The sequence below is a fragment of the Pelobates fuscus genome, chromosome 2 (assembly GCF_036172605.1).
Source record: "Pelobates fuscus isolate aPelFus1 chromosome 2, aPelFus1.pri, whole genome shotgun sequence".
Lineage (NCBI taxonomy): Eukaryota > Metazoa > Chordata > Amphibia > Anura > Pelobatidae > Pelobates > Pelobates fuscus.
The window spans coordinates 25,252,068-25,276,846 of NC_086318.1; the positions used below are offsets into that span (position 1 = coordinate 25,252,068).

The 24,779-nt window shown below is 41.9% G+C and overlaps 1 protein-coding gene across 1 annotated transcript in view; it reads left to right on the forward strand.

The window, feature by feature from the left end:
• The first annotated feature begins 498 nt into the window (after window positions 1-498).
• The window catches only part of LOC134586101 (squalene synthase-like), a 55,644-nt gene continuing 31,363 nt past the window's right edge, over window positions 499-24,779 (forward strand). The window contains exons 1-3 of the mRNA XM_063441611.1: window positions 499-609; window positions 18,563-18,660; window positions 21,965-22,148. Of these exons, the coding sequence (XP_063297681.1) occupies window positions 511-609; window positions 18,563-18,660; window positions 21,965-22,148 (381 nt within the window). The 5' untranslated portion in view covers window positions 499-510. The remainder of the gene's footprint in view (window positions 610-18,562; window positions 18,661-21,964; window positions 22,149-24,779) is intronic.

Here is a 24,779-nt window from a genome sequence, read left to right on the forward strand (position 1 = left end):
ATAAAAATCACATATATAAAATTATTCCATTTATTCCACGTCTGTGTTTTATAAAAGTGAATAAATTGCAATTATAAAATTGTAAAATGTTTGTGGAACTTAGAATAAAGTAATGTTATTAAATATGAGTTTTATGGAAATTTCTGTATTTTTCCATTCTTCGTAACATGTTTTCACACACAAGATGTAACGTCAAATAAACCATGTTTTGAGAGAACAAAGTCTGGTGAAATAAACACAATGTATCAATTGAGGAGATTGCTCAGGACAGGCACTGAATGGGTGAATGGGTTAAACGTGCTGTATGTGTGTCATCCCAGCAACAGGTCCAACAAGTTCCACACTGAGCCTTCAATCACTTTCTTCAGGTACATGCAGTGCTGGGTGGTGATTGGCTGCAGTGTCTCTGGGGTGCATTTTTTAACGAATAGCTGGGTTTATAAATAGAGGGTTAAGGTTGTATCTGTCATTCTCCTATTAGACACATGATTCCTTCTGCCTGGAGCTACCATGGATATCCTCCACTCACTGGGACACCCTGAGGAGTTATACAACCTATTCAGGTTCAAGATGGGTGGCTGCCGGGAAGTGATGCCCAAACTAGATCTGGTGAGTCTGGGTGGATGGAGTGAGTCTAAGTCCCCTATAAAACAGGGAAAATAAGGTGGGTCTGTGTCACCTATAAAACAGGTGGGTGGATCTGGTGAGCCTGGATCCCCTATAATACAGGACGATGGGATAAGCGTGGGTCCCTCTATAAAACAGGGAGAAGGGAGTGTGTCTGGGTCCTCCTTTTAATCAGTGAGGTGAGTTGGGTCCCCTATAAAACAGGTGGAGATTGAGTCTGTTTCTACTATAAAACAGGGGAATGTGAGTCTAGTGGAGATGTGGTGAAGCTGGGTCTCCTAAAAAATAGGGGAATGAGATGAGTCTGGATGCTCCCTATGAACACGGAGAGCCTCTGTCCTCCTATATGGGGTAGGTCTGAGTTTCCTATAAAACAAAGAGGATTGGGTGAGTCTGGGTCTCCTATAAAACAGGGGAATGGATGTGATGTATAAATTAGAGGGTTGTGATAAATTTAAATATAGACAAATTCTTGTTGCGTCCCACTCTTTTTGCAAATTCGAACTCACCAACAGTTTATGTCAAGGTATCTGTAGATCTAAAGCCAAAGACAAACTTCAAAAGACTCTCCATCTCTACTATTCCAGCTTTTCTGTTGTGGCATAAAATTTACATTTCTGTTTGTTAATACTCCGCAATTCCCAGTTTAATCAGTAAATCCCCACCTCATGCGTCACTTTTCAAGTTCCTCGCCTTGAAGCTTACAATCTAATGTCGCTCTCTGGATTCCCTCAGTACTTCCATTAGATTATCTATTTTATCTGTGACTAAGGGCAAAAACTAAAATGTGCTTTGTTTGCCTCGCAAGTCTAGACAAAGAATACATATTTGAGCTACAATATTTGTTTATGGTAAATGTTACACCATGTCACATTTATAATATAGATCACATGATTAAAGGAAAAATAACTCTGACTGAGAAAATATTTTAAAGAGATATTAAAGGGAAACTTAGAGCTAAAACCACTTAAGCATATTCACGGGTACCTGCTCAACTAAAATTAAATTTTAACAGATTCATATCGAAAATTTATACGCCCCCAATGAATTCTCTCAAACATTAAAAAAAAAATTAAAATATAAAAATTTTTTTTTAGGGAAAATATAAAAAATAAAAAAATAAAAAAAGGGGTTCTACTTATTGATGGAGATTGGAACACAAATTTGGATGTTAAGCTAGATAAAAATTCTAAAATCTCTAACCATCTGTTAAATCTATATAAAGCACGATCCAAATGGGTTCTTGAAACTTTCAATAATTACAATTTATTTGATATTTGGAGAGTCAATCATCCGAAAGAAAGAAAGTCCACCACAGTTATTCAAGAATTTACTTCTTTTTAACAGACTCAATAAATCGAAATTTGTAAGTTCGAGAATCGGCCTCATTGTGTGGTCAGACCCTGCAGCTATTAACATACTAATTGACAAGAATCCCAAATTCAAGTTTAGACCGCAATGGAAATTAGACAAAACCATCCTTCTATCAGATCAAAATAGAATCTATTTAGCAACGAATTTCCTGGAAGTAAATTACAACGGTCAGGTCTCTAAGGAGACCCTTTGGGCAAGGTTCCAATGCATGATGAGAGGGTACCTAATCAAAATGGAAGGACAAATCAGGAAGGCAAGATGAGCTAATTTCACAGATCTTTATATAAACTTGCAAAGCTAGAACAATGCAGTAAAAAAAAATACAGCGCAGTTAATTTACATACAGATTAAAGCAGTCCAGTTGCAGATTAAATCTCTTCTAAATGAAAAAGTTAAAAGATCAATTACATACCTAAACCAAAGATGGTATAACAGCAATAATAGAGCTGGAAAACCTCTCTCTAAAAAACTTAAACTAGACTTAAAAAAATATGGGATAAAAAAATTATAGAAGGCGAAACAGTCCATCTTTCCCCTCAGAGCATTGGAGAAGCGTTTGCTAACTATTATATATCTCTTTACAATTTACCGGATAATCGAGTAACTCGAATGATCTTGATTTGTTTTTTTCTAAACTTTCCCTGCCTAAACTCAATTCGGATAGACAATAACAATAGGGCAATTCGAATAAATCCATCACAGCAGAGGAGATAAAAAGAGCAATTACAAATCTTAAAAACAACAAGGCCCCAGGTCCTGACGGATATACAGTACAATTTTATAAATTCTTTGAACCAATAGTAATCCCCCTTTTGTGCAATTTATTTGCAGAGAAGGGGAATTGTAATAAGGGCTTTTCATCAGATTTGCTAAGAGCAACGATTTCGCCAATCCCAAACCCAGGAAAGGATTCTTGTTACATAAGTAATTATCGTCAGATCTCATTAATAAACCAAGATCTAAAATTCTGGCAGATAGAGTTAGCTTGGTTATTCCTGACTTAATCCGTATAGACCAAACAAGATTTATAAAATCGAGATTGACAATGTTCGAAAGATCTTGCATCTAATGTTAGAAGTTAATAAAAAATGTATACCTTTCGCTTTTATTTCTGTTGACGCCGAAAAGGCGTTTGACAGAGTAAAATAGAAATTTCTATCAGCAACCCTTTCCGTCTTTGTTAGAAGGGAAATTTAAAGACCAAACACTATCTCTCTATTCGGCTCCTTTAGCGAAAGTGTATGGTAACGGCCTAAACTCTTTCTGGTTTACCATTGGGAAAGGAACCCGACAAGGCTGTCCGTTAGCGCCCCTCCTATATATTTTATCCATTGCGTCACTTGTGCATATATTAGATTATCATGTCATATTTCATGTGTATTTTTTTTTAGCAGACCAAGAACAGAAAATAACGTTATTTGCCGATGATGTAATTTTGACCTTGACAAATCTAGAAATGTCCCTTCCAGCAGAAATGAAAAGCATAGCGGACTATATACCTTTCTAACTATAAAATTAACATATATAAGACCAAAGTTATACATAGTAATCTAACATGGTTCATGGTTGCAGGATAACTATGACAAACTTCTCCAAGAGCTTAAAGGTCTGACAAATAAATGGTGCAAAATACAGCTCTCTTGGCTTTAGAGGATAAATACTCTTAGATCCTATTTACTTCCCAAGTAAGAATATCTCTTTCATACAATACCTCTAAGAGTCCCCAAAATAACGTTGAGGTAATTTCACAGACTATTCGCACTATATGCCAAAAAAGAGCAAGGGTGGAACAGCTCTACAATAACTGATCACAAGGGGATGCAGGTTGCGCCAAATAAAACCAATACATAGTACATTTTTCTATTTTAGCTATATATCGTTTTTATTTGGTGCAACCTCTATCCTTTGTTCTGTTTGTTCAACTATTCACACTATATGTTTGGTATGGTAAAAAACCTAGAATTGCGCTTGAAACAATGGTAGCCAGAACATCAGAGTTTTTTTTTCTTATCCACGACACTATTTTTTCACATTATTTAGAATGGGGAAACAATTATTCTTTTACGAAACCCTGGTATATGCACGAATGAAAGTTGTGCGGTAAATTCGATCCTTTTTTGGGGGGGGGGATAGATAAAAACATCTATAGAAATTTGAAGATAGACAACTTAGTGATTAACCAAGTCTTTAACTCTGAAGAGCCAATAAAGAAACTCTTTTTCTTCGATAAACATCTTTCTTAACATACTCCATTGAAAGGTTTGGAATTATTTATTCAAGATCTGAATCTGACAGGGTGGTCAGACGCAGGATTTATGAGATTAAAAGATATTCACTATGCCAGTTAAATTTGCAAGTTTCCAGATCTTCAAATTAGAACAAATCTTGATAATAAACAGCTATTTACATATATAAGAATAGAGGTTTTTCTTCGTAACGTTTTAATAAAAAATGACTCTCCTTTAGATAAACTCCTACTTGGTGATCATGGAAAGATACATTCTAAGATTAGGAAAGCTGTATACAGTTTACTGTATACTATTAAAGATTGGAAAATGGACATAGGAAAAACGTTCTCTTCCCAGAATTGGCAAAAATCTATTAAAACGATTGGGAAATCCATCCATCGTGTGAATATACAGGAGATTTTTTTTAAACTTGTACGCAGATGGTATATGGCCCCTATAAAACTTTGTAAATTCCAACCAAATACTTCCAATCTATGTTGGAGATGTAACAGAAATGTTGGTAAACTAAAACATATTTGGTGGGACTGTCTTAAACTAAATAATCTTAAAGCAAAAATTTAAATTTTTTTTAAAGACTTGAAAATCGATATTACTTTAACGTTAGAGCGATTTCTTTTTCATTTCGATCTTTCTTGTCTATGTAAATCATCAGAATATCTGGTTATTTATATTTTAATGGCAGTGAAATAATGTATGGCTAGATATCAGAGACAGGAGGAATCTCCCAGTATAGAAGAAATAAGAGCACAGGTCAACTACCAAGGGGTAATGGAAAACGCTGTGTATTTTAATGATGTCAATATAAGGAAATACAATAAGATCTGGGATGTTTGGTTTACATATCCTAAAGAGTAAATCCTGCCCCCAAAACCATAATTTACCTGACATTGATATGTATCATAATTTGCGTTTTTTTCTTATAGGTTTATCCCCAATAGGAAATTTAAATTTTGAAACAATCCTTATTATAAAATAACTTTTTTTTTATTTATTTTTTTATGATTAGACTAGAAGAGTCATCCTCAGGAGTCTCTGTTCTTTTGTGGTACAAAATATTTGTACCTTTTGTATAATGTATTATTTATTATATTTATCTTATATGTTACATATGCATCATTGTTTGTTTCTCTTTGAAGAACATACGTTTTTAATTCGTGTTTTAAGAGTTCTTCAATAGAATAATAACTTTTTAAGTATTGATAACATTACATGAACTGTGTCATTTATCGTGTGTTTAAACTATTATTAACTATTGTAGCGGTACTTACCCTCTCCAGGGGCCGGCCGGGGTCCTCTCTTCTCGCCGCGCGCGGTCCTGCTCCTGCACGAGCCGCGCGCGGCTCAGCCAACGATAAGATCTGTCAGGCGGGCAGTGACCGCGAGAAGCGGTCACGTGTCCCGCCCGACACTAAGAGCGCGACGCGCGTCTCGGGCGCGCTCTCAAAGGGACAGTGGGAGACTAAATTAGAATCAGTCTCCCATTGGCCCCTGTCATACCACGTTCCCCATACACTCACGTTTTGGGGGCGTGGATATGACAAGGGCCAATCAAAGTGAACTTTAGGGTATTTGTACTCACCTGTTTCCCTTGCTCCTTGCCCTATCGTGGTTTCTGTCCAGTTCCCTTTAGTGCTTGTATCGTTCAGTTGGTTTTTTGGTGCTTGACCTTGGCTTTGTTCCTGACTCCGCTTTCTCCTTATCCTTGCTTGCTTATCCGCTGTTTTGTCCTCTGTGTACCAGTCCTCGGCTTGTTCTACGTTACGCTGTCTCTCAGTTCCCTTGACCTCGGCTTGTTCTAGACTCTGTCTTTCTTACTCGTCCTAGTCCGGCCATTCTAAGGTCCGGTAAGACGAACCCTGGTTTCTTGTCTATTGACTATTGAACTATTCCTGCGTGTTGGGGTATATTACCGTGACATTACGATAGGGCCATGGACCCCGCAGGTTTAGGACAACAGATGGCCACTCATGAGGCTAGATTCGCAGAACAGGATCACCGTATGGATCAAATGGCTCAAGCCATCCAGACACTGTTATCCAGATCAGCTCCGGTACCTGTACCTGCGCCTCCTGTAAACCCTATACCAGACACAGCTAATATGCCTAATGCTTCAGCACATCTAACCCCGCCACCTAGGTATGGAGGGGACGCTAAGACATGTAGGGGATTCCTTAATCAAGTGGAGTTCCACTTTGAAATGTACCCACGTTCATTTCCCACTGATAGATCTAAGGTGGGTTTTCTTATGCACTAGCTTACGGATAAGGCACTAGAATGGGCAAATCCTATTTGGGAGGCTAATGGGCCTATGGTACACGACTTCACTAGCTTCCTCACAGCGTTTCGTAGAACATTTGACACGACTAAAAGGTCAAAAAATGCCGCCAGGGCATTAATGAGAATAAAGCAAGGATCTAAATCTGTAGCCGATTATGCTATTCAGTTCCGTACCCTTGCCTCACAGGTAGATTGGACTAATAATGGGCTTACTACTGCGTTTATGGAGGGTCTGTCTGAAACTATGTTGGATGAGGTAGCAGCTAAGGACCTCCCTGTACCCCTGGAGGACCTGATTGACTATCTTATCGATATAGATAACAGGATCCGTGACAGGTTATATACCAGGTCCAGAAATAGACGTTTTGTTCCCGTTAACTCCCCTAGAGCTGAGACTCCCGAGGGATCTAAAGGTTCTGAGGAGGAACCTATGCAGTTAGGGGTTGCCAAACTTACTGACGCTGAAAAGCTTTATAGGAGAAAGGAGGGACTTTGTCTTTATTGTGGTAGGAGGGGCCATATGAGACAAGAATGTCCCGTGCGTCCGGGAAACTATCGCACCGTATAGAGGACTGGCCTTGGGTGTGACATCACAGTCCTCACATTTGCCTCTTAATAAATTACTTCTCCCTGTTTCCCTGCACCTTGGTAGTAACTGCGTAGCAGGGAATATACTAGCCCTGGTTGATTCCGGAGCGGCCGAAAACTTTATTGATTCCAGTTTTGTCAAGGAGAATAACATACCCACCAGAGAGAAGGAGACACCCTTGGCCGTTGAGGCCATAGATGGTAGACCATTATGCTCTCCAGTTATCACACATGAAACTGTTCCACTACATATGTCTACAGGGGTGACCATTCGGTTTCAGATCATTACTTCTCCTTCCTCTCACCTCGTGTTAGGGTATCCTTGGTTAGGGTATCCTTGGTTACGTACTCATAATCCCACCATTGATTGGGAGTCAGGACAAATAGTTTCTTGGAGTGATTCTTGCCAAGAGTCTTGTATTGTTAAAATCACCCCTTTGAATTCTACTAATATTCCTCCCGTGCCTACGGTCATACCCCCTCAGTACCTGTCTCTTAAATCTGTTTTTGATAAAAGGGAGGCTGAAAAATTGCCACCTCACAGGCCTTACGATTGTGCTATTAATTTATTACCTGGTACGATGCCTCCCAAAGGGAGAATATATCCTTTATCTCCTCAGGAGAATCTGGTTATGGAGGAATATATTAAGGAATCTCTAGAGAAGGGATTTATAAGAAGATCCTCTTCCCCGGCAGGGGCGGGTTTCTTCTTTGTATCTAAGAAAGATGGCGAATTAAGGCCTTGTATTGACTATAGGGGCCTAAATAAAATCACCGTCAAAAATGCGTACCCCATACCTTTGATCACAGAACTATTTGATAGGCTTAAACAGGCCACAGTTTTTACTAAATTGGACCTTAGGGGTGCTTACAATCTTATACGTATCAAAAAGGATCACGAGTGGAAGACCGCATTCAATACCAGGAGTGGCCACTACGAATATACTGTGATGCCCTTTGGTCTTTGTAACGCCCCAGCAGTTTTTCAAGAATTTATTAATGATGTCCTACGTCAATATATACATACATTCGTTATAGTATACTTGGACGACATATTAATTTATTCTACTGATTTACAGACTCATCACATGCATGTTAAATTAGTGTTGAGAACTCTTCTGGTTAACGGTCTCTATTGCAAACTCGAAAAATGTTCATTCGATCAATCTGAAGTCCAATTCTTGGGTTATATAATCTCTGCCAAGGGTTTTCGTATGGATCCCAAGAAACTGTCTGCCATTATGGAATGGCCTCTACCTCAGGGTTTGAAAGCCATTCAGCGTTTTCTGGGGTTCTCTAATTATTATAGGCGCTTTATTAAAGGGTTTTCTGCCATTGTAGCACCTATAACCAGAATGACCAAGAAGGATGGTAATACTCATGTCTGGAAACCAGAAGCACTCGAGGCCTTTGAATTCCTGAAGGCTTCATTTGCCTCTGCTCCTATTTTACAGCATCCTGTCCCTTCACTGCCCTTTATTCTTGAAGTTGATGCTTCTGAGATAGGGGTAGGTGCTATCTTGTCTCAAAGAGATTCACCTGAAAAGCCGTTACACCCTTGTGGCTTCTTTTCCAGACAGATGTCTAAAGCAGAGAAGAATTATGATGTAGGCAATCGTGAACTCCTGGCTATCATTTTGGCGCTCAAGGAATGGAGACATCTGCTAGAGGGTACTAGGGATCCCATCCTCATTTTAACGGATCACAAAAACCTCTCCTACCTTAGTGAAGCAAAAAGATTGTCTTCTAGGCAGGCCAGGTGGTCTCTGTTTTTGTCTCGTTTTAATTACATAATCACATACAGACCGGGTGATCGTAATGCTAAAGCTGACGCTCTGTCCAGACAATTCGAGACTACTGACAAACTCGAGGTCGACGTTACCCCTGTCATTCCGCCTGACAGAATAATAGCTACTACTGTTCTTTCTATTTCGTCTTCTCTCTTACAAGCTATTCAGGCTAAACAAAACTTGGCTCCTGGGGAGAGGCCTGCTGATAAGCTATTCGTTGACATACCAGAGAGACGAGACATCTTGTCATTATATCATGACACTAGAACTGCTGGACACCCTGGTATTTCTAAGACATTCTCAGCAGTTTCTAGATATTTCTGGTGGGCTTCCTTGCGCAAGGACGTCACCGATTACGTTAATGCCTGTAGCACTTGTGCCAGTATGAAGTCCTCCCACAGAGTTCCTTGTGGGTTGTTGCATCCGTTGCCCATACCCGAGAGGCCGTGGTCCAATATATCCATGGATTTTATTGTTGAATTACCTCCCTCTAATGGTAAAACTGTCATCCTGATGATTGTGGATCGTTTTTCTAAGATGGCTCATTTTGTGTCTCTTGTCAAATTGCCATCATCCAAGGAACTTGCCTCTATCTTTGCCAGGGAGGTGTTTCGGTTGCATGGTATTCCCACTTCGATCGTGTCCGATAGAGGTAGCCAGTTTATCTCCAGATTCTGGAGAACGTTTTGTACAGAGATGGGTATCTCCCTCTCGTTTTCTTCCGCCTACCACCCCCAGTCTAATGGAGCTGCTGAACGTGCCAACCAATCTCTAGAGCAGTATCTTCGTTGTTTCGTGTCCCACCATCAGAACAATTGGGCTGACCTTCTTCCTTGGGCTGAGTTTGCTCGTAATAATGCTGCTCATGAATCCTCCGGTAACAGCCCTTTTTACGTTGTTTATGGCCGGCATCCCGTAGTTCTTCCAGCTGCATTCTCCTTACAGGGCATGCCAGCTCTGGACGAACATTTGGCTAGTCTACGTAATACTTGGGAGCAGGTTCAGTGTTCTTTGGTGGCTTCAGCTGCTCGCCAGAAGGTTCAGGCAGACAAGCATCGCAGGGCGGCTCCATCCTATGCTGTGGGAGACCGGGTATGGCTTTCTACTCGCAATATTCGTCTTCGTGTGCCTTCTATGAAGTTGGCCCCTCGTTTTATTGGTCCTTTTCGTATCTTGCATGTGGTTAATCCTGTCTCGTATGCATTGGATCTTCCTAAAAATCTACGCATTCCTAACGTGTTTCATACCTCCTTGTTAAAACCCCTCCTGTGCAACCGTTATACTCGGCATGTCCCTCCTCCTCCTCCGGTTTCTGTGGAGGGCCATGAGGAGTTTGAAGTGGCGGCTGTAATTGACTCTCGTTTGCTTCGGGGTCGCCTCCAATATCTGGTACATTGGAAGGGCTATGGGTCTGAGGAACGCAGTTGGATTTCCGCTGACGCTGTTCACGCTCCTCGCCTTGTGCGTTCTTTCCACGCTCGTTTTCCTGCCAGGCCTGCTCCTCCCCGCCCGGTGGGCGTGTCTTCAGGGGGGGGTACTGTAGCGGTACTTACCCTCTCCAGGGGCCGGCCGGGGTCCTCTCTTCTCGCCGCGCGCGGTCCTGCTCCTGCACGAGCCGCGCGCGGCTCAGCCAACGATAAGATCTGTCAGGCGGGCAGTGACCGCGAGAAGCGGTCACGTGTCCCGCCCGACACTAAGAGCGCGCCGCGCGTCTCGGGCGCGCTCTTAAAGGGACAGTGGGAGACTAAATTAGAATCAGTCTCCCATTGGCCCCTGTCATACCACGTTCCCCATACACTCACGTTTTGGGGGCGTGGATATGACAAGGGCCAATCAAAGTGAACTTTAGGGTATTTGTACTCACCTGTTTCCCTTGCTCCTTGCCCTATCGTGGTTTCTGTCCAGTTCCCTTTAGTGCTTGTATCGTTCAGTTGGTTTTTTGGTGCTTGACCTTGGCTTTGTTCCTGACTCCGCTTTCTCCTTATCCTTGCTTGCTTATCCGCTGTTTTGTCCTCTGTGTACCAGTCCTCGGCTTGTTCTACGTTACGCTGTCTCTCAGTTCCCTTGACCTCGGCTTGTTCTAGACTCTGTCTTTCTTACTCGTCCTAGTCCGGCCATTCTAAGGTCCGGTAAGACGAACCCTGGTTTCTTGTCTATTGACTATTGAACTATTCCTGCGTGTTGGGGTATATTACCGTGACAACTATTAACTAGTATTTTAACTATGAACACTGCACTTGATTGTTTGTAATTGAGCTTTATTGATATGTTTCAAAAAAACAAAACAAATAACAACCTTAATTAAAAAAAAAAAGCTTCCTGTGAACTATCACCTGATAAATTAGACATGGAAAAAAGGACAGGACTTTAAAGCAGAGCTTGGAGCTTGACTTTAAAGGTAAACCACCAAACACCAATAAATACATAAATAAAGATATATACACCCAATGAAAACGTGCATGCATTCAATTATTTATTTTTTTGAAAAAAGGTTGCAAAAGCTGCAGATCTCTTGTCTGCTGCCTTTGCAAGCCCTCCCCTTCTAACCACACCCAGACTCTATGTGGCTGTCCAATCACAGACTTCCCAACACAGCTCAATTAGAATTCTTTGCAAGGCAGGTGCTCTGGGCAATTGCTGCCTTTTGAGTTTATCTTCACTCGGGGCCGTCTTTAATATTGATTGGACCCTGGGCAAGCATTTGCTTGGGCCCCCTGACCCTACCACACTCCCTGGCATGCAAACATGCCCTCCTGGCATGCAAACATGCAGAACTAAAGTAGAGAGGTACAAGAATTTATTTGGGACCCTATTGCAAGGATGAACAAAGGTTAGATCCCCATCTGTCGTGCAACTCCAACAATGCTTTGACAGCTGGGGCTCTACCATTTTCTCGTGTTTGCAGGGTTGTATTTAGCACCGAACAGTGTTTGTGTATTTGAATGTAAGCATGTTTTTGTATGGAGTATGTTTGTGTGAATGTACAGGTGTGTTTGTATGTGATGTTTGATGTTTAAATGCAAGGGTGTGTTTGTATGTAGTGTTGAAGCTTGAATGCAGGGTTGTATTTGTGTGTAACTGCTGAGAGGTATGCACATAAACACATACGCACATAGATACACACACACACACTGACACACATACAGATATACATACACATTTACACACACTTATTTATCAGGTAAGGAGCACAACCATAAATATGTACACAAAATAAATCTTTATTAAATGGGTCCACAATAGTTAGGATATATCTTTAAATATATTCAACAGAACAAAAAATTGCAATATAAGTGATACAATGTAATGCCAAAAATTCTGGACTAGCATATACATCAAATATATAATACATAACTAGCTAAATGACACAATGTGTATTCATTACATGAGATACCATAACAACCCATAAACCCAATGCATGTATAAACACAAGAAAACAAAAGAATACCAGACCTAGTGAGAAGACAGGACAAAGTCAATCAAAAAAGCTCCCAACGTTTCGAGAGGCTCCCTTGATAAAGGCACTTTGCCGAAACATTTTTTGTTCTGCTGAATATATTTAAAGAGATATCCTAACTGTGGACCCATTTAATAAAGATTTTTTTGTGTACATATTTATGGTTGTGCTCCTTACCTGATAAATATTTGTAACTTATTTTGGCCTTTGGGAATAGGGCCACTATTATGTTTCTAACTCTGTTAGGAGATCGCTCACATTAGCATTTTGAGTGTGCCTACTGTGGCAAACCTAGCCACTTCTGGACTATACATGTATTAAAGGTTGTCTGTATGTATGCCGTAGGCTGTATGTATTGTACTGTGTATTCTGGGACTATGGTAATTTGCCTGCTGGCAGCCATAAGCAGGGCCGCCACCAGAAATTTTGGGGCCCCTAACTCAGCTCAGGGTCTGGGCCCCCTGGGGCCCGCCTCCAAATACCGCTCACTGGGTCCACACACAGACACAAACGCACACACTGATACATACTAACAGACACACATACTGAAACAGACATACACGCATACAGGCATACATACTGACACACACATACTGAGACATACACACAGGCATACATAGTGACAGACAGACACACATACATACAGACACCTACATACATACACACACACACACACACACACACATTCATACATACAGACACTGACATCCATACACACATACATTCATAATGGCATACAGACATACAGACTGACATACATGCATATATACAGACATACTGACAGACATACTGACAGACATACATGCATACAGACATCCATACACACATACACACAGACCTACGTTCATAATAATATGCAGACATACATTCATACTGACATACAGACATACATATATACATATATAATGACATACAGACATACATATACACATACATAGACATACATACATGCATACAGACATACATGTATGCATACAGACATACACAAACATACATAGACAGACATACATACGTAGACATACATGCATGCAGTCAGACAGACATAGACATACACACAGACATGCATCCAGACATACATACATACATTCATACAGACATATACATACATACAGACAGACATACATACATAGACATACACACAGACATACATACATACACACATAGACATACGGACAGACATAAATGCATGCAGACAGACATACATACACAGACAGACATACATACATACACATACATGCATCCAGACACACAGACATACATGCATACAGACAGACATACACGCATACAGACAGACATACACGCATACAGACAGACAGACAGACAGAGACATACAGACAGACATGCATGCATCCAGACAGACATACATACATAGACATACATGCATACAGACATGCAGACATACACGCATACAGACAGACATAGACACACAGACAGACATGCATGCATCCAGACAGACATACATACATAGACATACATGCATACAGACATACACATACAGACAGACAGACATACATGCATACAGACAGACATACATACACAGACATGCATACAGAAACACATGCATACATACATACAGACATACACATACATGCATACAGACACACAGACATACATACACATGCATACAGACAGACATACACATACATGCATACAGACAGACATACACAAACATGCATACAGACACACACACATACATGCATACAGACATACATACAGACAGACAGACACACATACACATACATGCATACAGACACACAGACATACATACAGACACACACATACATACACATACATGCAGACAGACAGACATACACATACATGCATACAGATACAGACACAGACAGACATACATACATACATACATACATGCACACACACAGCTCATTTTCCAGCCACCCTCCTGTCTCTTACCTTTTCTTTGCAGGAGGGTGGCTGGGGATGATGGGAGTCGGCGCTGCTCCCTCTTCATTGCTGGGCTCTCCCTCTTTACGGCTGGGTGGGCGGGCGGGCGGGCGCGCTCCTCCCGCGCGGAGTGAGCTGGGAGGAAGTGAGCACTTCCTCCCAGCAGCACTTGCGGCTGCTTTTTTTTTTTTTTAAAGGGGCCCGGTCGCGCTATACAACGCCCATAGCGCTGACCGGGCCCCTGAAGGAGGGGGCTCATCGGGTGGCCCTAAGTGTGTGGGCCACCCGATGGGCCCCACACTGGGGCCCGGGCGGCCGGGCCCCCCAGGGCCGCCGGGCCCATGACAACTGTTATGGTTGTCATGCCCTGATGGCGGCCCTGGCCATAAGCTACTAGCATGCAAATACTTCATTTCACGAACAGCGGCTAACTGGGCTGTTCATGAAACGAATGCGGGCTCCCCTGATAGACCACACATTCAGGGACGTGTAGCGCTTGTTAACCGATTGCAACAATGTTGCAATCGGTAATTAGAGGCTCTCCTAGGTGGCCGTCGTTCGATGCGGCGGTCGGCCATCTTGGATCCTTTGTTTCTGCAGCGGTGTTTGGTCGTCGAGCGCCTGGAACTAAAAACGGCTACTTGACGACACGAACACCGCTGTACTTCCATACCGTTCGGGAGCCCGGTTTTCGGTAATGTAGTTCCCCTAGGTTCAATCGGCAGATTGAGGGGATCTTCCATGTAAAAAGGTAATTGATGCGGTGTTCGGTCATTTCAGCTGGGATCTGAGCGGTATTCTCACAAAAGAGACGCTCAGACCCCAGCTATCTACCGAACGTTCGGTTATGTCAATGTACCGAATAAAGTGTGTAATATGTATTTTTAAGTAAATTGTCGATTTTGCTGCACGAGGGGATAATCCACTTAACCGTCCATTTTAGCGGGAGTATCCCTCTCGTGCAGCAATGCCTGCTGGGAGAAATACAATGCCTGTTGGGAGAAATCCCCTGAAATATCTGTAAGGAAACCCCTTGTATGGGGAACTGTATAAATATGGAAGCCTGTGAATGAAGCCAGTTAGTTGACTCCCATACTGTGTTTCATCCGGTTATTGGGAGGATTTGGGACATTGCCTTACTTTTCAGCGCTGACTGTGGATTTACCTGTGAAACCAGCGGAGATCGTGGATTATAATACTGCCCTCCGCTACACCTACCTTGTCTAATCTTTACATATACACACACTGACACACATACAGATATAATCACACAGATACACAGACTGACACAGATACACAACCTGAAATGCAGAAACAGACAAACTGACACACACGCAGATACACAGAAACACAGTGACACATACACACAGATACACACAATGACATTATATAGATACACACAATGACAACATACAGATACACAACATGACAGACATGCAGATACACATACACACAGATACAAACACTGACACACATGCAGATACACATGCAGATACACAAACACATATATACACACACACACACGCAGATACAGATACACACACATACATACACACTAAGGTTCATGTGTGGAACTGACTTGTAAGCATTCTCATCATTCCACACTTTGGTGTAAAGTTGCTCATCTGCAAGTGCAATATTATTATAGCAGCATTATTTGTTCTAAATACTCCCATGTGAGACCATTTTAGATTATCTTTCTAATCCATGTTTTCTATATTCCTATTATTGCATCTTCAAAAGGGACACAAAGCACAGCAATACCTGGATATGTGCTTGAAACAAAGAGACATATTTACACATAGACTGACAGACATACTGACACACACAAAAACAGACACACTTACACACAGAGAGACAAACTGACACACTCATAGACAGACATACTGACACACTCACAGACAGACATACTGACACACACACACACACACACACAGAGACATACTGACACACACAAACAATGACACACATACTGACACACACACAGACAGACCTACTGACACATAACCATTCCTTTCCTACCTTGTAGGCTGGTTTTCCTACCGTCCAGTATGGTGGCTTTTTTGTTTACACACACTACTCTTCGGGTTGCCAGGTATTTCTCATGTATTTCTTATGGTTGCCAGGTATTTCTCAGAAGTATTTATCAGGTATTTGAGGCTGCCTAGCCGGTGCCGGTATTTCAGTAATACCGGCAATACAAATTTCTTTCTCAGTATAAACCGAGATTATTCTGCAATACCAGTGCCGGTGTTTGTGTGGAGAGAGGCAGGGACAAGAAGTTACAGCATCTCCCTCCCTGCCTCTCTCTACACACTGATCCGCGGGGGGAGCAACTCTAGACAGATAGTCCAGACAGCAGCTCTGAGCCTGCGAGACATGGGGACGGTGAGAGACTTGTGGACGCTGAGACATTGGGACACTGGGAGACATAGGGACACAGTGGCCCCATCTCTCTGTGTCCCCACGTCTCCCAGCCAGTGTCCCTAGTGTCTCAGTGTCCCCATGTCTCCCAGTGTCCCTGGTGTCTCCCAGTGTCCCTGGTGTCTCTCAGTGTCCCCATGTCTCTCAATGTCCCTGGTGTCTGTGTCCCTAGTCTCCCAGAGTCCCCTAGTCTCCCAGAGTCCCAATGTCACAGTGTCCCCTAGTGACATCGGAACACTGGGAGACATGGAGACACAAACTCTAAGGGACACTGAGCGACATGGGGATACTGAGCCACTAGGGGACACTGGGGGACACTGAGAGACATGGGGACACTGGGCGACTTTGAGACCTGGGAGACATGGGACACTCCCAGTGTCCCCATATCTCCCACCCAGTGTCCCTAGTATCTCAGTATCCCCATGTCTCCCAGTGTCCCTAGTGTCTCAGTGTCCCCATGTCTCCCAGTGTCCCTGGTGTCTCTCAGTGTCCCTGGTGTCTCTCAGTGTCCCCATGTCTCTCAGTGTCCCTGGTGTCTGTGTCCCTAGTCTCCCAGTGTCCCAATGTCACAGTGTCCCCTAGCGACATCGGAACACTGGGAGACATGGAGACACAAACTCTAAGGGACACTGAGCGACATGGGGATACTGAGCCACTAGGGGACACTGGGGGACACTGAGAGACATGGGGACACTGGGCGACTCCCAGTGTCCCCATATCTCCCACCCAGTGTCCCTAGTATCTCAGTATCCCCATGTCTCCCAGTGTCCTTGGTGTCTCTCAATGTCCGTAGTGTGCCAGTGTCCCTACTGTCTCAGTGTTTCCTAGTCTCCCAAAGCCCCCTAGTCTCCCAGCATCTCAGTGTCCCAATGTCTCCCAGTGTCCCCATGTCTCCTTGTGTCTCAGTATAAAAGAAAAAATCTCAGGCACTAACTGTGATAGATTTAAGCAAGTTTATTGGACACCACAATGTTTCTACCTGTACCCAGGTCTTTATCAAGTCTCCTATGTATCACAGTGTCCCCTATGTGTCAGAGTGTCTCAGTGCCCAATGTCTCCCAGTGTCTGTAGTGTCTCTGTGTCCATAGTGTCTCAGTGTCCTTAGTGTCTCATGTTCCCCATGTCTCTCAGAATCCCCTAGTCTCACAGTGCTCCACAAGTGTCTCAGTGTCCCATAGTATAAAAGAATAAATCTCAGGCACTCACTGTGATGGATCATTTAAGCAGGTTTATTGGACACCGCAACGTTTTGAACTGTACCCAGGCCTTTATCAAGTCTCCAGTGTCCCCTATATATTTCAAAGGGTATGTATCACAGTGTCTCAGTGCCCCATGTCTCCCAGTGTCCCCAAGAATATGTGTCCCCAGGTCTCCCATTGTTCCCTAGTATCTCAGTGTCCCCATGTCTTCCAGTGCCCCAATGTCTCTCAATGTCCCCTAGTGTCCTAGTGGCATGGAGACACAGACACTAAGGGACTGGGAGATATGGGGACACAGACATGCCCCTTTTGTGTATGTTCGCCCCTTTCGGCAGCTCTGGTTATGTGATTTGTGTCAGTGGCCCAACCTTTTACCCCATCCATAGACTTCCTGCTTTACTAGACACTGCTGTTAGGGGGTATTGGTTTACTTGAAAGATAAAAGCGTGAGATTAGCATAGAGTTTGTGTTTTCTCATAACTGCATCCTATGGGTTTCCCTCCAGCACCATCTCCATCAGATACATGACGCTTAGCAGGTAGGACTGTTTTAGTGTTTTTAGTCAATAAGATTTTGTAATTAGGCCCGTCATAATTGTCAGCACCAGGCCCACTGGGCTCTTAATATGGCCCTGGTCATAATTACATTTCATGCTGTCTCTATTTACCCTGACAGAACTCAATGAGCGAGAGCCTCCAGGCCTGTTATAGGTATATGAATGAGACCAGCCGGAGCATTGCTGCTGTGATCCAAACTCTGGACGGGGAGCTAAGGTAAAATATATATATCTCTTCCCTTTCCAGCTCTCCCTTGAGTATTAGTTAGGATTCATATAGCACCGGGTAGATAGAGATTGTTAGCCTGCAATTTGAGTTTGTAGAGCCTTGCACCAAGTGCTGGAAACCAACTTTTTTTAAATCCAGTATTATTATTATTATTATTATTATTATTATTGCAATTTATATAGCGCCAACAGATTCCGTAGCGCTTAATGGTAAAAGTGGTATTGAAAGATATCGGAGCTGTGGAGTTGCGATCACTTTGACATTATGGCTCTTAATCAGCTGTTGGATATTTTGATATTTTGTCATATTACAAATCACCTGCTTTTAAGTGCCTCTAGACATACCGTATTGGCATACACACTGGTATTTCATGTGAATTCCTCTTTTCTCCACAAGGAGGGCAAGACGTTTACATTTTGAGGTAAATCTCACATTATACTATATCACTTCTATGCGGATGACACTCAAATATACCTGTCCTCCCCTGATCTCTCCCTGCCCCTCTTGACTAGTGTCTCTGACTGTCTCTCTACTATTTCTAACTGGATGGCTGCTCACTTCCTTAAGCTCAACTTGTCCAAAACAGAACTTCTGGTCTTTCTTCCCTCAAATGTTGCTACTCCCATTTCTGTCTCCCTCCACATTAATGGTGCTACTATCAGCTCCTCCATGAAGGCTTGCTGCCTAGGTGTTCTCTTTGACTACGACCTCTCCTTCACCCCTCATATCCAGTCAATCACCAAATCCTGCAGCTTCCATCTCAAAAACATTGCGCGCATCCGCCCCTACTTAACACCAGATGCGGATAAGGTGCTTTTTCATGCCACTGTCCTCTCTTGCCTTGACTACTGTAATCTGCTTCTCAGAGGTCTTACGTGTTCTCAACTTGCCCCATTGCAATCTATAATGAATGCAGCAGCGAGGCTCATCTTCCTGTCTGCCCGCACCTCCCACGCCTCACCTTTCTGTCCCTACATTGGCTTCCTGTAAGATATAGGGCTCAATATAATTCTGGTTCTTGCTTTCAAATCTATACATAAGGCTGCTCCCACCTATCTATCCTCCCTAATACACAAGTATGTCCCGTCTACGCCCCTACGCTCTGCCGGAAAACTGCGTCTATCCTCTGTTCATACTCCCACCTCTGAGGCTCGCCTTGAAGACTTCTCAAGGGCTGCACTGTTCCTGGGGAACTCCCTTCCCTTTTTCGTTAGATGCTCACCCAGTCTCCACTCCTTCAAAAAAATCATTAAAAATGTACTTTTTCGCAAAAGCATATCAATTAAACTGTTAATGGCTCCCAACTGATTCATCTCCTGCAACTGTCATTTAAAAAACAAAAACAAACAAACCCCACACTTCTTCGGTGAATAGTATTCTACCAATCTACTTCCCTATTCTTCCCTTACCTTTTTGTGTCACTTTACCCCATTACTTCTAGCATGTAAGCTCATTGAGCAGTGCCCTCAACCCCTCTGTTTCTGTGCGTCAAACTTGTCTGGTTACAATTACATGTTTGTCAGTCCACCCATTGTAAAGCGCTACAGAATTTGTTGGCGCTATATAAGTATAATAATAAAAGTACTATGCCGTAATTTCATACTTTTACCAATTTCATATTAAAACAATACTAGTACTCTCATACTAGGACATCAGTTATACAATGTCAGTAAAAGAGTAGATCCTCAGCAAGGACAACATATAACAGAAAGGCTCAGTAGGAGTGATAGAAAGGGGTACTACCAAACCTTAGAGTGGGGGGGCTTAACGTATAGGGAAGATATAGGAGGTATCAGAACTAACCTAAACTACAGGCCAGGTAAACTTATATTATAAATTAGAGTGCTAGATAAGTAGCACAACAGCAGACTCAAGGTCAGGAACTAGCCAGGTCTGGTACACAGGAGGTAACAAAATCAGAATCAAGGTGAGCCGGGTCGGTAACATGAAATCAGGAACAATCAATAAAAGCACTTACCGTCTGTCTATGAAATGCATTCTGAGTTTAAGTGCATGTATCTGTAGATATGTAATGCTTAACTTGGAAACAATATGGAACACAACTGCAGATAACTGTTGGTTTTATTTTATTGAATAGGAGTGGAGACAATTAATTATTTTAGTACAGGTACTGTACCTTTAAATAAATGGAAATTGCTAATTGGAACAAGCAGCAGCAGAATTGCGTATTAGTATAAGAAAAAGGCAGTAGTAAGTCCATGGCAAAGAGTGACATTCCAGAGTAGTATTAGTTTAGTAGGTTGCAGGATATATCAGTTAGTAATGAAATTAGAGGATAAGCAGATTTGCAAGCAGGCAGTATCCGATTCTGGACGAAAGTACTACTTATCTTTTGTAGTGGAGGAAGTCCAGGCTTGCTCAGCTTCCCCTGAGAAAAATTGAAGGACCTTGCAGGTAAGAGTTGGTATTTGAATTAATCCTTGGTTGAGGAGTGGAGAAGGTAGGTCTAGGTTAATCCGAGGTCGAGGAGTGGAGAAGGTAGGTCTAGGTTTCCCAGTCCGGTTCCGGTACACAGTGGAGGCAGAAGAATCGCTTTTGCTGAGTTCGGGTTGCCGGTAAGCTTTCAATAATTCAGCCCTTTGAATCTGGCGCGGTCTCCCTATGTAGCGTGGGCAGACCGCGTCAGAGGAGGGGGCGTGGTCGAGCTCCGTCTACCCGGAAGTCACAGGGTAGCGGAGATGCCGGCAGGTCGGAACCTGACAAGATATGGATGTTTCAAGTTACAATATTATCTGGTAACATGCAATCTTCAATCAGTCTTCCTTCAGTCCTCAACTGATCATCAATCATCTGGTGTCAGGAAGACTAGGGCAAAGTGCAGCATGAGTCCATGTTTAAATGCACTGATTCTGCACCTTTGATTAATTTCAGGGCATTACGTTCCTGTACCTTAATGAGTATACTCCCATACATGCCACTTTATTTTATTTTTATTTATTATCTTTTCTTTCTTGTGCCGGATCTCAGTACATATGGCATCTCCATTTTGTTCTTGTCTGTCCATGCTGTCTGCAGATTGCCTTCTGTGGATTCTTTTGACTGATGGATTGTGGGTATAGAAGTTTAGCAACTGAAATGGAACTTTGCTTAAGCTCCGCCCATTGCCAAATATTGAAAAGATCACACTCCGAAAGGGAGAAAAAGTCATTTATCTTATATAAAAAAGAGACACAAAATGACCAGTTTAACGTGACAGAGCTGTTTAATATTCTTAGTCTTGTTATAGGTACAATTTTACAATAAATTTGAATGATGTTTTTATTCTCTCAAGAAACGCAGCTTGTATTTCATACCTGGTAATGCGTTCTCTGGACACGGTGGAAGATGATATGACCATCAGCTTGGAAACAAAGATCCTCATTTTACAGAATTTACACACCTACCTGTATGACCCCGAGTGGAAATTCACAGAGAGCAAAGACGAACACCATCAGGTGCTGGAGAACTTCCCAATGGTAAGGAACTGTTCTGTGTTTAAATATAATGTGAGCTGACATAGGAAGCATGTATTGACAGCACTGCAATGGTTAACTGCCTAGTCCTACTTACCTGTATATATTTTGGACAGGTAACAAGAAAAGGGAAATGTTATCATTATGTTCCAAGTTCAGTGTGTAGACTATGAGTGCTGTAGAGTCATGTGTTTAGTGAAACATCACCCGAAAGGTCATCCAAACATCACCTAAACCAAGCATTTTTTTATTATTTTGTTTTTTAGTATTTTTTTACAATAGGTGCTGCTTTGAACTGTAGAAATAATATTCCGAAAACTGTTTAGTGACATCATTTTACTTGGTCTTTCAATTTTTTTTTTTTTTTATTCTTTATTTTGTAGAGTTGCATACAGGCAAGAAATTTTTCAATTATAAGAAACAGAAAAGTACAGAAAATAGAAAATATAACATTGTTTGTTGCCTACATCAGGTATACATGTGCATTCAACAGTATCACATTTAACACAAAGTTGCGTGTAATAGCGTAAGATTCCCAAATGTTTCTCAGCCAATATAATATATAACGAAACATAAATAAGTAACAATTATGGGACTGGGGATTAGAAAAGGATTCATAGGCATTCTGTGTGAGGATAAAGTACGATCTGTAAGAGTAAGTATTTTTAATTAAGGGACTGCATTAAGGCCCTGCTGTAATTTGTGTGTAACGTAGCATGGAGAGGGTCATTGGGGCATCCTAACTCTCACTAAGTTGAAATAAGGATTTGTAAAATTGTGTGGTACTGCTGAGTAAATGTAAAAGCTCCTCGGCCTTTGGGGCCAGAAGGGGGAGTGCTTCTAAGGAGAATCATTTTTGTGAGTTAATATATATCCACAGAGAGATATGCAAGTGTCTTGATAGGAAAAGAGTTAACAAAGAGGAAGGGGAGTGAAAAAGGTTTGTGAAAGACTTCAATATGTGGAGGGGGAGGAGAAGAAGGAACTCCCAAGCCAGGACTGAGCCCCCTTATGTCGGTAATGGAAATTCAACAATCCATGGATCCCATATTTTGTTAAAGTGTTTTGTAGTGTCATGGTTTCATCCACCTTTCTCTTAACAACTTCTATGGAAGGAATGTTAAGGCATCCCCATTTTTCTGTGACCGTGCACCTAGCTGCCAATGTGATCCTGGCAATTAGCTTATTTTGAGCTTTGGGTGTGTCAATGTGTGGTTTGGAAATAAGCCAGATCCATGGGTTCAATGGTATGCCTGCGTGTAAGATCTTAGAAACTAACTGGAAGACCTGCGCTGTATATTTAGGTTTCATTCTATTCTATAGACATACACATGATTTATAAAGATTTTGGGTTCTAGTAAATGTTTCTTCTTGTAGTGGTTCCTTCACCTTTTACATTACTTAATTTCCCTATAAGTAGACCTTTAAATCGTTGTTATATGGCTGAGGATAAAGATTTTTTTTAAATGCATGCGCAGCCATTAGCCGAACACATTACGCTCCTGGAACACACCGAAGTGTTCCGTGGAACACATACGTCACTACTGCGACTGGAAATTGCGAACAGCTGAACGGAATGGATCTTTGAAGCAGCTGATCGGTATTATGGTAGCACCAATTATGGAGCGAAGTAGGAACACACCCACTACATCACCAATGATGGAGAAGAGGAGCCCTATATATTGGGAACTTTTGGAGGGTGGAAATCAGGCGGAATTTTTTACTGCATTTACATTGTAATGTTTTATAATCTAAGAGGTCCCTGAGGAGGTTCTGTATTTAGAACGAAACGCGTTGGACCGTTGTTCTTATTTATTTTACAAATAAATTGTTTATACTACCGGATTCCTGTTTCCTTCTGGTTCCTGATTACCCAAGACGTGAAGTGGATCTTCCTAAACCCCCTATCGATCACTGGTGGCACCCTTAAGGCTATCTGATAATCTACACTTCGTGAGTGCAACTAGTAGTGTGTCTTTAACCCCTCAAGGACACATGACGTGTGCGACATGTCATGATTCCCTTTTATTCCAGAAGTGGGTTTAAAGGGGTTAAACATGCTTATGAATATATTACACTATGTATTGTTCATTATCTTTTTAGGTGAAACAGCTGCATGCCTTTATATATTTGTGTGTTGATATTCCTAGCATAAATGTGTGTCTGATCTGCCCATCTGTTTGAACCTGAATGGGGTGAGGTACCACCTAAGTAGAGTTTTATAAGTCTGCTCTTTGTGATTGACGCATATGGAGGTAGTGGCCATGGCTTCCCAGATATCTCCCCAATCAGATGGCTTTTCAGCGGTTCCAGATCCCTCTCCCAAGGTTCCATGTAGGGCAAAGTGCCCTCTGTGAAAGTTACTTTTTTTTTTTTTTTTTTTACTATTATAAGCCATAGTGTTTATGGTGATTACAGCATCCCTGTTATTTGTAAATCTGCATGCCACAATAGCTCAAATGTATAAAAGTGCATCTGTTACCTCAAAGTTACCTTTACCCTGTTGTTTCCTTTTCCTGTTTTATAATCTTTTCTTAATTTCTGGTCTATTACTTTTTAAAACATAAGACATAGTAGGTACTATTTTTTCTTTTGTTTTTTTCTTATGCTTGACAATCTTGACAAGATTGTCAA